This window comes from Hyalella azteca, unplaced genomic scaffold (genome assembly GCF_000764305.2).
Source record: "Hyalella azteca isolate HAZT.00-mixed unplaced genomic scaffold, Hazt_2.0.2 contig7483, whole genome shotgun sequence".
NCBI classification, from domain to species: Eukaryota; Metazoa; Arthropoda; class Malacostraca; order Amphipoda; family Hyalellidae; genus Hyalella; species Hyalella azteca.
The window spans coordinates 50,413-64,891 of record NW_025937608.1 but is presented as its reverse complement, the minus strand read 5'-3'; the positions used below and the strand labels follow the sequence as shown (position 1 = coordinate 64,891).

At 37.3% G+C, this 14,479-nt stretch overlaps 1 protein-coding gene across 1 annotated transcript; it reads right to left on the bottom strand.

Annotated features, from left to right (window-relative positions):
- Nucleotides 1–1,310: 1,310 nt before the first annotated feature.
- On the bottom strand, nucleotides 1,311–10,931 carry LOC108680889 (sodium/glucose cotransporter 5). The gene is made up of 14 exons (XM_018169816.2): nucleotides 10,835–10,931; nucleotides 9,704–9,775; nucleotides 9,373–9,477; nucleotides 7,627–7,791; nucleotides 7,171–7,369; nucleotides 6,664–6,878; nucleotides 6,145–6,388; nucleotides 5,586–5,814; nucleotides 4,515–4,629; nucleotides 4,252–4,342; nucleotides 3,250–3,392; nucleotides 2,544–2,679; nucleotides 2,059–2,218; nucleotides 1,311–1,682 (listed from the first exon to the last, which is right to left on the bottom strand). Exons 1-14 carry the CDS (start codon nucleotides 10,913–10,915, stop codon nucleotides 1,616–1,618), a joined length of 2,022 nt encoding a protein of 673 aa, XP_018025305.2. The 5' UTR covers nucleotides 10,916–10,931; the 3' UTR covers nucleotides 1,311–1,615.
- Between the last annotated feature and the right edge of the window lie 3,548 nt (nucleotides 10,932–14,479).

The following is a 14,479-nucleotide window of genomic DNA, read 5'->3' as shown; positions in this document are numbered from 1 at the left end:
ACAGTTAAGTTTAATTTTTGTCGTCTTTTATGTATATTGGCCAAGTGAAATCTAGAAGTGATTTTAAATCTACCGTCGATCATACAGTTCGCCTCGGTCTTCACGCCTCAGACTGTAACCTCATAAATTTTAATGAGCTTTATCATGTAAACGATTTAACGCCAACATATCTTTTGTCTGCCAGGCCCGCAGTATTTTATTGCCTTTCCATCGAGTTCTATAAATTTTGTATTATTGGATGTGTTGGCATCACTGCTAAGTTTCATTTTCATTTTGGCCAAGTAAAAAGTATCAAAAGAGAGATGGGCTCAGTGAGCAGAAGCTAACACGCTTTATGAACGCATTGCTTTTCAAAAGTATATATTCCATCAAAAGGTTTCTTGGCTCGTTGGTTCATGATGAAAAACATTTTTTTTGGAGACCGGATTTTTACTTTCTTCTAAAACAAGTTAGCAGCTTTGTGTTTATTTACGTCTTCTCAAGATTTCGACGCTTGAACAACTATAATTGATGAGGATCTAAAACTGGGAATTTTTAAATATTGAAAAGCAAATACTGATAAAGAGGAACAAATCCAAACAAAGAAATATGCGTTACTTGTATTTTTAGAAAATTAATTTTATGGTGAGCTCGTTTCATCAAACTTACTCACGGAAAGAATGGTTCATTAGAGAATTGAGGGTATCGATAGCTTCAAAGACAAATTGCGAGCATGATATTTATAAATTCGTTGTTCAATGTCTTTTAATAACCAACTCCTGTACCGCTTTCTTAATGTCGTTTACGACGTGATTGATTTGCAATGACCAGATGGAAACGTTGCATGTCAGTTTTAAAACATAGTGCATTACTACAGAGCGCGTCTAACAGTGGTGGGAATAATCTGGCTATCTAACTATCGTTTTCGCTCCAAAATATTCATTGAGTTAGAATATAAATACGTCATACACATAAATGTTGTGCAGACTGAAATGCAAGTTACATTAACATTCAAATGCTTACCGCATTCGTGCCAGTATTATAAAGCATTTATAACGGATGTTGGCCGACCATTTGACCCTTTATCTACGGATAGATTGATAAAGCACCGTCCACGAAATTCGTATCAGACGATGTGGCCATAAATATAGCAACCAATAGTAAAAATTGAAGGTTATAATAAGTTGGAAACGCTTCCTTAAGAATGGTTTTACTGACCAGCTTTATCAGGTAAAAGCTAATGGTAACTATAGTGTAAGAGATTGTAATTTTTTAACTCAATGTATGCATTAACTATACACAAATTCAAAATTCTAAAGAGTGATATCCATTATATCCAAACATATATATTTCGTTCACAAGGTGTTAACTGTGCACTCAGAAAAGGTGCAGTATTTTTCTCTACCTTCTTCATCAATGCTGTAGGTAGCCAACATCAACAAGCAAACGAATATGCTACAAAAACGTTAAGCTTTCTAAGTTAAACACTCTAAATCTCTGATGTGAAACCGGGAGCCATGACAGTCTCACTGTATACACAGCTAAAAGAATTTACTTAGTGTGTAAGGTCCGTTTGCGAATGGCAATTAACAATAGATCAAAATATAAGATCGAAGAAAATATCTGCAGCCGTGGATCACGCGTAGTAGCCCAAAACCCCCGACGCCATCATCATGCAAAATATCGCCAAGCCATTCACGATCCTGAAAAGAAAATTGAATTTAGATGCAGATTGCTATAACCTTCAGCCTCGAATGTGCATTCAATGTGCCTTTAACATTATTGGAGACAAGAGTGCAAATTATAATGTGTGTGTGTGTGTCTAACATTCGATGCTACTTTCAAAGACATGCAGTGATGAAGGGTTGTCAGCAATTTCCAATATTATGGAAGACTTTTGAAATGATTAATGCTCTAACGCAAAGCCATTCAAAAGATATATTTTCTCTAATTCATTAGTTCCTCTTATTCGGTCAAAAAACATGTACTTTTCACACTCATCAGAGATGTTGTTTACCATTAAAATGTATTCTGGTGCACAGATTTATTAAAATATTTTTCATAAAATAACTAACTCACAATTTTTGAGTAGGTTCTTCTTCCAGAAATTTGACGGCTTCCAAAATTCTCTCGGCTTCGGATTTGCTTTCACAATTTACGTTATCGTTTTCCAACGTGGCTGCCGTTGTTTCTGAATATCCGCACATACGGTAGAGTAACTTCTTCAACGTAGATTCTTCTGAAAAAGCAAACCCATTTTGTTTGGATTATAAAATACCAAAATCTTTGTCACAAGCTCATAAAGTATTTATATTGAAATACCCAATACGTTTCTTGAAAAAATCAGTATTTCTTTCAATGAAACGTATGTTAGCGTCATAGATGTTTGCTTTCGATTTCATTCAGTTATTTTGCTCGTTATTTTTTGAATATGGTAAATGGTAAAATGTACACAAATTAATAATTAATGAGTCGTCTGCGTGAAAAGAAGATGAAACTATTTATATGCTAATTATGTTCACAAGCTTCACGACAGTGAAGACAAATGGTGGAGAATAATTTACTTTTAAGTGTCGGAGAAACTGTCTGCGACAGTTTCGCAGCCAGGTCGTTATCTTGTGCATCCTCCTCATCCATGACCATCCTTATGGACACCCTGGGCTCCGTGCTGCGTCGGGTACTGAACGTGAGGCGCGGCAACTAGCCGGGAAAAGAGTATATTATTAGAGAGTATATTATTACTACGCGAGAGTATATTATTACTTTCAATTTCAAGATGTTGGCTTTTTCTAATTTATATATGGATATGATTAGTAACTTTTTTATGTTCAATTAGATTCAACAAAAAAAAAATGCAAGGAAAATACTTCAAGGGAAGTTTAAATTGGAAAAGATGAAAATACTGTGTGAATTTGAAAGCTTCTTTAATCACAATTCAACCGTGGAAAAAAATGCGTGTTGTTTTCCCCTAGTTCCTGATAAAATTTAAAGGGAAAGAATTTCTTGCTTACATTAAAGACAGACGAAATGGAAAAAAGTCTCAAAAATATATTTTTGGATTAAGCTCAATTGAAGAAAATCATGCTTGTTTTATGTTGTGGCAGATTGGATGAGTTTGTTACTGATAATATGAGTTTCACAACAATTTTAAATTTTTCGGCTCCTGCAGTTGGCAATATTCGTATGAGTAAACGTTTCTTTTTTGAGAAGTTATTTAGTTTATTATACTTATAACTCATTTTTCTTTATGGTACCTGCACTATGACTCACGCATTTTTCTGGGATGGGCTCCGTGAGGTAGGATACAGCTATTGTAACCACCATGGTTAGCGCCCACAGTAGGATACTGAAGTTCAGGAAGTGGAGGTTTCCTACAAGAAGCTTGATAATTTCCGGACGTAGGTCAGGCTTCACTGCGGTAAATTGAATTCTATGTATATAGTAATATATGTATAGTAACATATATTAATATTATTAATTATATAGTAATAATATTTATCGTCAGTTTTTATTGGGTAGTAGGAGTCGTTTTTTATTTGCGCAGGCTTAAGAGGGAGGGAAATTAGTGCTGGAGTTTTTTATAACAATGCTCGCGCGACCCTGAAAATAACATTTAGACTTATATATTTGAACACTTCTACGTACCAATAGTCATCCGAGGGTCTCCTCAGATGACATTGGATTTTTCATTAATCTTAAAAAATTTTCGAATCGCTTGGTAGTGGCGTTCAGAGCCCAATGAATTCAGCTGAAACCGATTTTGCATAGAAGATTTCCATAGTTCTACAAAAACGTCAGAGTTCTAAATGAGTGCTCTTCCCATGACTTGTCTTGTTCCCAGATAGGAACCAAATTAAATATGCCGTGTAGGCTTCACACGAATCAGCAAATGAATTTAAAATTATTTTGCATTTATTAAGCGAAATTTTCCACAAAATAGTAAAATAAACCTGCCAGGTGGTTGCAGCCTATGTATGCCATCAATAATGTATATATTTTATTATAAACTGGAAATTAACAAAAAAACTGGAAATTAGAAAAATAATTAGTGGTTGTGAACAAGAACTAGTTGGTCATATGATGCAATTCTAATTAAATTGTTATATAATACCACGCATAACAATACATAAGTTTATTCATGTCTGCATCAAGCTCAAATCTAAACCTACAAGGATTTTTTAAAAGTCAACAAAACACTTGGAAAAATCCTCATCGAGAGACTTAATTGTAAGAAAAATCCTGTAGTTTAGAATTCTATATGCATGGACTTACTCGATCCACACGGAGGCACCGTAAACGAAAACTCCATCGTAAATCGAACGATTCCGACCACGAGTCCCGTCATGAGTCCCCAGAATGCTCCCTGACAATTAACGTTCATCATTAATTCTTTGTAGCACAATTTAATGTTTATTAAATTTATATAAAACATGTTGCAAAGCTAAGTATATTCTTCTTGCATTCTCATTTAACTAGTTGCACTGACTAGCTACATCCACTGAATACCAGAATATCATTCGCCACTGAAGACTCACAGGTTCCGTGGTGCGCCTCCAGAATATGGCGAGGAGATACACGGCGCAGATGGGTGGTGACAAGAACGAAGAAATGCTTTGGATGTACATGAACAACTGCGAGTTGGCCGACCCTCTGAAAAAGTTTTTCATGAATCATATGGGCACAATGGCATGCAAATCTTAACACAATAATCCATAATCAATAAATTAAACTAATGCTAAATACCTTCAAAAAATGTTTACGACAACGAATAAAATGTCATGTGCAACGGCACTGATCAGAGAGCCTTATCTTGTTTTTCGCTAAACTCACCACGATTTCAATTCCAAGTAGGGGCAACAATAAAATCGAAAACAATTTCCTTACTCATGAAACCTGAAAAATTGTCACTCATCATTCAATATGAATAACATCTGTGAAGCATACTCACTGAATGACGGGTATCCAGATGACGGAGATGGCGACGAGCGCCAGCACGAAGACGCGCCCAACGATCAGCTGCTCCACCTCGATGTCTCGGAGGCTCTTCTTCTTGAAGGCCTTGCTGCGGACTCTGATCCAAATGTCCATGGTGAAGATGGTCGATGCCGAGTTGAAGATGGACGTCAGGGAGGACATGAGAGCGGCCATCATCACCGCCAGCATCATACCGCGCAAACCTGGGATTAAGAAGTGCCGCAGGCAAAGATTTTATATTGATTGGTAGAAACGTAAAAATATCTATCTAATCTTCCTTTTCGGTAAATAATTATGAGTTTATAAAAATTGAAAGTGGTTCTAGGAGATTTTTTCGGTGAATCATAAGTTACATGATTGTAAACATCAAAATGAACTTCCAATCGAACACGAGCCTAATTCCTCCACAACTTGGTTACGCTTCACCGTCATGAACAAAAATCATAAGTTTCCAGAAGTTAAAAGAAGAATGTGGCGGATTCTTTTTAAATCATTTTATTTTTATTTTTTTGTGTGTGATTTCAATTCCAAGTAGGGGCAACAACAAAATCGAAAACAATTTTCTTACTCATGAAACCTGAAAAATTGTCACTCATCATTCAATATGAATAACATCTGTGAAGCATACTCACTGAATGACGGGTATCCAGATGACGGAGATGGCGACGAGCGCCAGCACGAAGACGCGCCCAACGATCAGCTGCTCCACCTCGATGTCTCGGAGGCTCTTCTTCTTGAAGGCCTTGCTGCGGACTCTGATCCAAATGTCCATGGTGAAGATGGTCGACGCCGAGTTGAAGATGGACGTCAGGGAGGACATGAGAGCGGCCATCATCACCGCCAGCATCATACCGCGCAAACCTGGGATTAAGAAGTGCCGCAGGCAAAGATTTTATATTGATTGGTAGAAACGTAAAAATATCTATCTAATCTTCCTTTTCGGTAAATAATTATGAGTTTATAAAAATTGAAAGTGGTTCTAGGAGATTTTTTCGGTGAATCATAAGTTACATGATTGTAAACATCAAAATGAACTTCCAATCGAACACGAGCCTAATTCCTCCACAACTTGGTTACGCTTCACCGTCATGAACAAAAATCATAAGTTTCCAGAAGTTAAAAGAAGAATGTGGCGGATTCTTTTTAAATCATTTTATTTTTATTTTTTTGTGTGTGCGAATTAGTCATTACCGTTCGGCAGAAGTTCGAGGACAAGCTTGACGTATGCGATGTTAGTACAGCCGCCCTCGCTACCGCAGATGCTCTTGCACTTCTCAGGCTCAACACAAGCAACTTCGTCGGGGAAGAGAACTCGAGCTGCCATCCCGGGGAACACCAGCAGCCACAGTGGCAGGAACTTCAACGCAGCTGCCAACAAACAGCCGCTCTTTGCGTACACCATCGTCTTGCTCGCTAGAGTTCGCTGAACGATGACCTATAGCATGAAAGACAGAATAATAGACTGTGTAGTTACAATGGAATCAAAACGCCTATGGCTCAGTCGTTTAGAAAACAGTGACAGCGATCCACACATCATGGAGCATCGAGAACATTCTCCTGAACGATATCAAAATACCAACTTTAACGAACATTACCTACACAAAGATGTGAACGACCATGAAAACGTCGAATAGTATTTATAAAGTAACTAACGTTAGTAATGTATGTAATAGAACGCCGATTGGTCTTCGAAAAACCTGGAACCATCACCTGGTCCGTGCAGAAGTACCATACACAAGCGATAGCGACACCGAAGATGGAGCCCGTCCAGGGCAAGTCGCTCTCCCCCGGAGTAGCGGACCGGAAGAAGTTCATGGAATAGGACGGGGGGTAGGCGCAGGAATCGTACTGCTTGCTCACGTTTGCGGCAGACGAGTACAAAAATTGATCTGGTAGTTTCTCGTAGCCACCAACAGCTTCGAATGCTGGATAAGTACAGAGAAAAAATAGTTTATTCAGCATTCTAATTAAGCATTTTATTGAATGCTTGTTTTTTTATTTAACAAATTATATGAATTGTCGAATAAAAGATTCAACGCGATGTAAATAAATTTCTCTTACGGAAAATGAATTCTAGGAAATTAGTTTAATATAACAGTAAAATTTGAAATATGTAATAGGCATCCTATACAACAAATCGTTTTGAATTATATAATGACTTAGATGAATAGCTCAGTATTTGAGTATTACTTGAAACCCCGTAACAGTAGAACCCACATTTGAACATGAGAACGAAAGCCCCGACGACCATGAGGACCACTTGGACGAAATCTGTCCATATTACGGCGGTCAGTCCACCAGTGATCGTGAAGAGCGCGGATATCGCCAGCAGAATAAGGACGCTCAGGTAGAACCACTCCTGCGAGTTTCTGCCGATAGCTTCTTGTATGAACAGAGCACCGGCATATAGATCTGCCTGTTGATAAATTAAAATAAACTGTAAACTTTTTAAAAGTAATAGCTCATCTGCACTTCTTGTTTTGAATAAAATGTTTCAATCAACATATTTTTTGCTAATGTATACTTTACGGTAAAATAAAGGCGAAATAAAAATGAATGAATGAGTTGATTTTCTCTTTGGTTTCTGTAGTTAATAAAGACAACTAGAGTGTTTCTGTCTTCGTTATTATGTTTAGGATTATCAATTGCGTTTGTCACGCTCTCTGTTCTCACCGATATTTTAGTGAAGACGTAGAGAAGGAGAGCGAGGACGGAGAGGTAAACTCTGATCCTCTGTCCGCCGAAGCGCTCCCTTAGGTACTCCGGCATTGTGTACACGCCGGAGCTCATGTACACTGGCACGAACACCCATCCCAGAAGCACCAGGGCATAAATTGCCTAGAAGGAATCATTTTATTTGATATATAGCGGTTTCAGCGTTTATTAGGCCGTAGGCCTGTCGCTTATTCTTAACATCGCAGAACATTTACAGCTTGCTGCGGTCTCGAACTCGCAACTCACTGATTCAATTTCTGCTGTGCTTAACCGCCTGGCCTAACTCGCCGATTCTGACCAGAAACTGGCGCACAGAGCTGGGATCGAACCCGCACCTCTCTGCTCCAATCCTGGTACTCTGAACNAAGATTTATGAACATCTTTGAGTTAATAATGACTGGTTCTATGGTGATTGATAAATAATCTTATATTCAGGCCACATTAGCTAAAACTTTTGGCATTTTCTGTAAAAATAATAAATTTGATAAATTAACATAAAATCATTCAGGGGCTTAAATATATCGTATGAAGGCTGAAGCACCCTTAAAATAGGCCTAATTAATGACACCTGTAGCTCAGGTAGAAAAAATTAGTCTATATTGAAGATAAGGAGCATGCTGGAAATAAAGTTCACGCGAGACAGTTGTTGAGAAAACAAAATTTCGAGCTTTTGAAATGAGAATTTGTTCATGTGAAACATTAATACAAAGATTTTGAGCCTTAAAGGTGTTCAATTCAATGCTATTTTTTTTTCAATGCTACCTACTGAAAATATTCGGTAGCATTACACGACTATTAGCTGAGTCTGGAAAGTAGTGAGTTCGATTTTAAGATATAACAACAAAATTTTTCTAAGTTGGGAGTGATATTCTTTCAGTCAGATCAAATATAAATTATCAAGTTTAATCTCATATTTTGCCTGTTTGAATAATTAAGTTCTTTCATATTGTTAATAGGACCGAAGATCGTAAAACAGCTTCAGGAGCTGACGTATTTAAATATATTTCTTGTTCCAGCAAGACTAACGAAAGTCTTCCGATATTTGCCACTTATCGTTGGGCCCGTTGGCAGACGCTCGGAAACGGTATTAGGGCAGCACATCATTTCCGCTCACAGCATAAATATTATATGGAACTCATCAGACTCGTTGGCACCGCCAACTCCTGGCTGGGGCTTCCCGAACAAGTGATTGAAATGTATACACATTAAGTACAACAAGGAACACATCCGAGCTACGCACATCTCGTCATCCGCGACTCTGGTCGGTCGATAGGTTTGCCCAAGTTTAATAGCGGCATTCAGTTCAATTCTATAGTCAAAGGCCGAAATCGATATAGTAAAGTAAATGCTTCATTAAAAGTCTGTCATGCTTAACGTGTCTGTCGTGATTATATAAAACTTACCACATCATGAAATCAATAAAAATGTTACACAACATTTGCAACTCAAACTTTATTCTGTGGCCTTGATCTTTAAGATGGTAAATCTACGTAGAGTTCGGTATTAAAGGAAGTCTAATTAAAGATCTTGTGAGTAAATTTGCTAGCTAACCCAAAACATGTCATGTGAAACTGAATAAATAAATTAAGATAATAAACAGTCGTTCTCTCAAAAGTTTTAACCATACACAAGTATGAGTTTTTCTTAAATAAATAATATCGAAAAATGTTACGCTAATCTTTAATTAAATGTGGGTAAATTTACGTTGAGCTCGAAGGCGGCGATGCCGATGCCGGACGCGGCGCCGGAGCCTGCCAGGCCGATGAAGTGACCGGAGCCGATGTTGCTTGCGAACAGCGACGCTCCTACCTGGAGAGCGAACAAATGATGGGGAAATTTAATATTTGATGGATAATTCGTTGTACGAACCATCATAAAATTTTCAGTTAAATGTGATTTGCAATGGTGAGTGACCTTTAGGTGAAATATTACGAACTGAATTACTATTTGTGCAGTGCAGACATGCGCGTGTATATGTTTCAAGTATTTCATTAGTTTCAACAAAGCAAAGCTGGATTATTATTGAACTTCTGACCGGAATCCAGTGCATATTTCTCGACGCCAGGAAGTACCCGCTGATGCTGTCGCCCTTGCTTCGTCGGGATGACTGTAAAAATTGAAAGGAAAAATATAAATGTAAGCATAAATTAATAATTTTTTCTAAAGATTTTTTCTTTTTTTTGTTTATTTTTGGCAATTGGTTTTTTTTTTCGGTTTTTTTTTTGGTTTGTTTTGGGCGTTTGGCCTTCTTGTTTAGGAAAATATCCGCGTGTAATTTTTCGCGTGCGTGTGTGTTGTAGTGTGTGTCTTTTCTTTTCGCGGTATCATCTTTTTTGTCTCGCACAATTATAAAGTCTTGATCATTTTGAATTGATTTATGCCCGCTCATGACTTGGCAGCTTCTGTAATGTTTATGGAGTATCTGGCATAGTTGAAGACAATACTCTGAGAGTCTTGAGCAGAATTTCTCAAAAAATATCATTAAAATAGAAATATAGCGATAAGTAATAACAGTTATCCACATTAATCTCGCCCGCCTGATTATAGCCCAGTCCGAGCTGTCTGAGTAACGGTCAATGGGACAAGTTTCGATGCTCCGTCATCTTGAGTTTGTAATCAGAAACGCAAGCCACCGAAGAAATTAAACAAAATTATTTATTCATGAAGACCCTCGGTTTATCACTAACAAAACTATTTACAAGTAGATAATAGTGATATACTTCAGAGTTTCTTAAATCGCATAAAAATCTTAAAAGAAATTAAAGAAGTTCTGTCAGAATATTTGGCAAAAAATTTACATAAACCATTAAACAAAAAAAACTCTATTCTATTAAAGTTATAATAGAGAGCAGTAAATAATTTCACACGCGAATTTAAAAGAAATTTGCGGTTTATAAGGAATAAATTTGCATGAAAAAGCTTTAGTGATTTTCACCTCAGTGCCAAGGTAGGTGATAAAAATCATCACTGCAGTAATAATTAATAATTTTTTCGAATTCCAAGTGAACTGAAATTAGATATTCCTGCCAATAAATGAGCAACAATAACTTTCTTAGTAATTATTCTGTCCGGATATAATTTTCAAATGCAGACTGGTGGCATGATTACATATAAATTCAACGTGTTGTTATGGATAAGCATTCAAGCAGGAATAAATAATACTCACAATTAGCCCCACAGCTAATACGAAAACGAAGTAGCCTCCGATGACCACGTAATCCAGCCAAGAGAGACTCCGAACCGTCATTGTAAATAAGCTCGTATTCCAGTTAGTGATAAAATCTTACCCTAGAAGAGCTTCGTGAACAGTTACAACAGTAATTAGTATTAAAAGGAAAAATGTTCTTGTTGAAACACGTACTATCGATTGACAAGAGAATGCATTATATTCCAATTTTCAGGGAGTCGAAAAATTCTTCAAATGACATTAATAGATCAAAAGGCAGGTCTCGTAAGTACTTATATATTTAACGACATTTCGAATGTATCAACATTCATTTTCAATTTACAGGAAACATTGTTTATATTAGTTTTGTAGGAGTATGCAGGCTTTATACATTACCATAAATCTCTTGTTAATCAAACAATTTAATGTATGAATAATGGAAAAGATGACTGCATATTATTTTTTCCTTGACAACACATTCTTAATTTAACGTTAAAGTTGAAAAAGCATTGCCCAGCCAGGTATTGAATATATTTTTCAAAGCTTTCAGTTTTAACTAATTCAATCAACAACCTTTCAGCGTGTGGAAAACTTTTCCATTTACGATAAATTCTTTTAGCAGTAAAAAAATAATTAGCACAGAACAAAAAGACTATGAAATTCGTCTTCTCGTTATCGCCCCAAGGTTTGCTGCGAGTCTTCATACTTCACAGATGCAGCCAGTCCGCGTCAAACATGGGCCAAAGGAAGAACAGGTTAAATTGTTAAATTCTGAGCTATACGATACAATCTTCATGTACTCGACTGCACTGGCGGACCTTGCCTTTGAAGTCGACTCTCCTGCTCGTGTCATCGCCGCATTTTTCAGCTTAACGAAACAGGTTTGCTAAAATTAGGCAGACCGAAGAAATTTTCCGTCTATTGATGCCTCAAGATAAAAATTCTTATACCACAGTGATATCGAATTAGGCGTTAACACGAATCATAATTGAATTAATTTGAAGACATAAATGTACTTGGCATGAATATTGGCCATTGAATATTGAATCTTCGTTTACACCGAGATAATACGCTCACAAATTATTGCCCCGACAAATTCGTCTATTTGGTAATGCGAATTTGGTAATGTTGATAGATTTCATTAGAAAAGTATGGATTCCATTAGAATTAACCATTAAATCATCAAAAGAAAAAAGGTCAAATTGACATTCCGCGAGTACACTAACTGTTGACGGCAATGAAGCTCGTCTGGAATGAATGAGTTAAATGAAGAAGTGAGCTATGATGTCGAATACTAAACATGCTGTTTTTTTAATCCAACTCATTAAAATATTTGGAAGCTGTAATTTAGTTATCGACAGCATTTCAGACATTTTTCAAGTGGACAACAGAACTCCAAGTCAAAAGCTCGCCAGCAGCCACGTGAGGATGCTTTCTCAAGGACGCTTGCTGAGGAACTGCTCAATATCAAAACCCCATCCCGCACCAGGTGAGACGTAAAAAGAGTAGCTTGGCCTGGGCGGGATGAATGTGATGGATTACCTCAATATAAAACACTATCTTGTATTCGGCCGCTCTTACACGTTGCAGAAGGGTTCTTCTTTTTTAGTTCGCGATATTTTTGAGTTATATGGCAAGTATCGGCATTTCTGGCCAGCAAGGAACAAAATAAACGGAGCTATTTTTTAATCATTTCAATGTAATATTGAAAATAAGAATAATCTACTGAATCTATCGAGATATGCCATTATGTAGCTAACCCTGCACCGCTTTTCAGTGTGTACATGTCCAGGTAGATGGCGTTATCAACCACTCGGCGTACGGTATATAAAATGTTGTGTTCGAGGACACTCTTCTAATATTTCAACATGAAAGTGACACTAATCCTATTTCTCACCGGTATTATTTTTCATTTCATATTTGATCGTTGCATTTGAGTTCATATGTAAGTTAACTTTCTTAATTGTTATTTCTAGAGTACTTCACTTCTGCTTTCGAACTTAAACGTACAGTTTAGCCTGTCGCCGCCAATTCTTTAACATTGAAGAACATCCACAGCTTGTTGCGGGCTTGAACTCGCAACTCACTGCTTCAATTTTGCTTTGCTTAACCGCCCGGCCTCCTCGCCGATTCTGACAAGAAACCGGCGCACAGAGCAGCGAACTAACCCACACCCATCTGCTCCAATCTTGGTACTCTGAACTTCAACCACTGGGCCACCCTGCACGAAAGGCTTCATAATTCGAGGGAGCGTTTAAGGGATTTGATGGCGAGAATTATGCGAGTGAGCTATAGTGTTAAGAAAAAACAGCGTGTTTGAGTAAAATTGTATTTCATTTAGTATGCACAAAACAATGGCGTATTGCTATTGATCACTTGAACATTTGAGTCAACACGGCGTATAAAAATGAAGGAACCATCACCCACCCACACACGGTTTGTTTGGAAACTGTTCCAAACAAACGCGATTTTTTTTAGCCCGAGTTAAGTTGATAAACAGAGCCAGTTAATCCTATATACACTTGTATCTCCGCACAATTACCTGGCTAATCATTCCACGTGCTGGGTAATTCAAAACCTTTAGACAATCAAGACTGAACAATTCTCGTCATTCAGCCGTTCAAGTCACGATGATCATTGGATTATTATCAGCGTTTGACGATTCGGAAAACTCGGGTGAAGCCAACGATGACCGTATGAATAGAAAAAAAATGTACAAGAATAACAAGTATTATCAAGTCCCACGGAGATTTTAAGTCAAGAAGTTGGTTCAAAAGCACACGTAACTCAGTTGGTCAGACGAGAACAAGCATGAAAGGAAACAAGAAAAATAATCGTCATGAGACTTTCAATTTTAACACCAAGCGACAGGTGGCAATTACGTTCGTCAAGTAATCGCGACTCTAAATAAATTATCTCAAAAAACGCACTTAAGAGCCGAGATACACGATTAGAAGTGGATTTCATTCTTCGTCCCAATGACTTACGTCAATACAAGTAACATCTTTGGCGACCTTGACACAGCGCATCCCTGGAGCACGAAACAGATCAACCCAAACACGTAGGGCCAAATTACCCATAAAGGTAACAATACAATGAAAAAATGTATCACCAGTTGGAAACTCGTGGCGGTCCGAGGGACCATTCAAGGACAATTCCGTACAGGACAAGTCAATTACGAGACGTCAAGGACGTTCCTTATAACACATGAGCACCTTAACTTAAAGGCTTAACATGCAAGTTAAGAAATCTCCTTCGATGACGGAAAAATGGCTATTGCGAAAAGACTATTAAACTAAATTTTTAAACGAAAAGTTATGATGAACTTGATATGTAGCGTCGAGTTTTCATTCAATAGAAAAACACTCGATAAAAGCGCAACTCAACTTCATGGTACAAAAATTCTATAAAAATTATTTCTCAATTCACGTCCAGCAGACACAAAATTTACAAAAACGCCGCAGAAGTCAACAACAGCAAAGCATTTCTTGATCACAAGGACGTAGTTAGGACGAACAATACAAGTAGAGGTAAAAATATAATTCACTATCGATATACGCCACCATCTCAAATTAACTAATATATGTGTAAAAAATAATACGACCACAAGATGACAATCGATAGACCTTATTTTCCACATAAAGT

What these genes read in the sequence shown, in the direction of transcription:
- LOC108680889 (XM_018169816.2), bottom strand. Translation starts at nt 10,915, where the DNA reads ATGACGGTTCGGAGTCTCTCTTGGCTGGATTACGTGGTCATCGGAGGC. An exon ending in TATTAGCTGTGGGGCTAATT is followed by an intron (nt 9,776 to 10,834) that starts GTGAGTATTATT and finishes CAATTTTTACAG; the next exon opens with TCATCCCGACGAAGCAAGGG. An exon ending in CCTCGAACTTCTGCCGAACG is followed by an intron (nt 5,815 to 6,144) that starts GTAATGACTAAT and finishes TCTTAATCCCAG; the next exon opens with GTTTGCGCGGTATGATGCTG.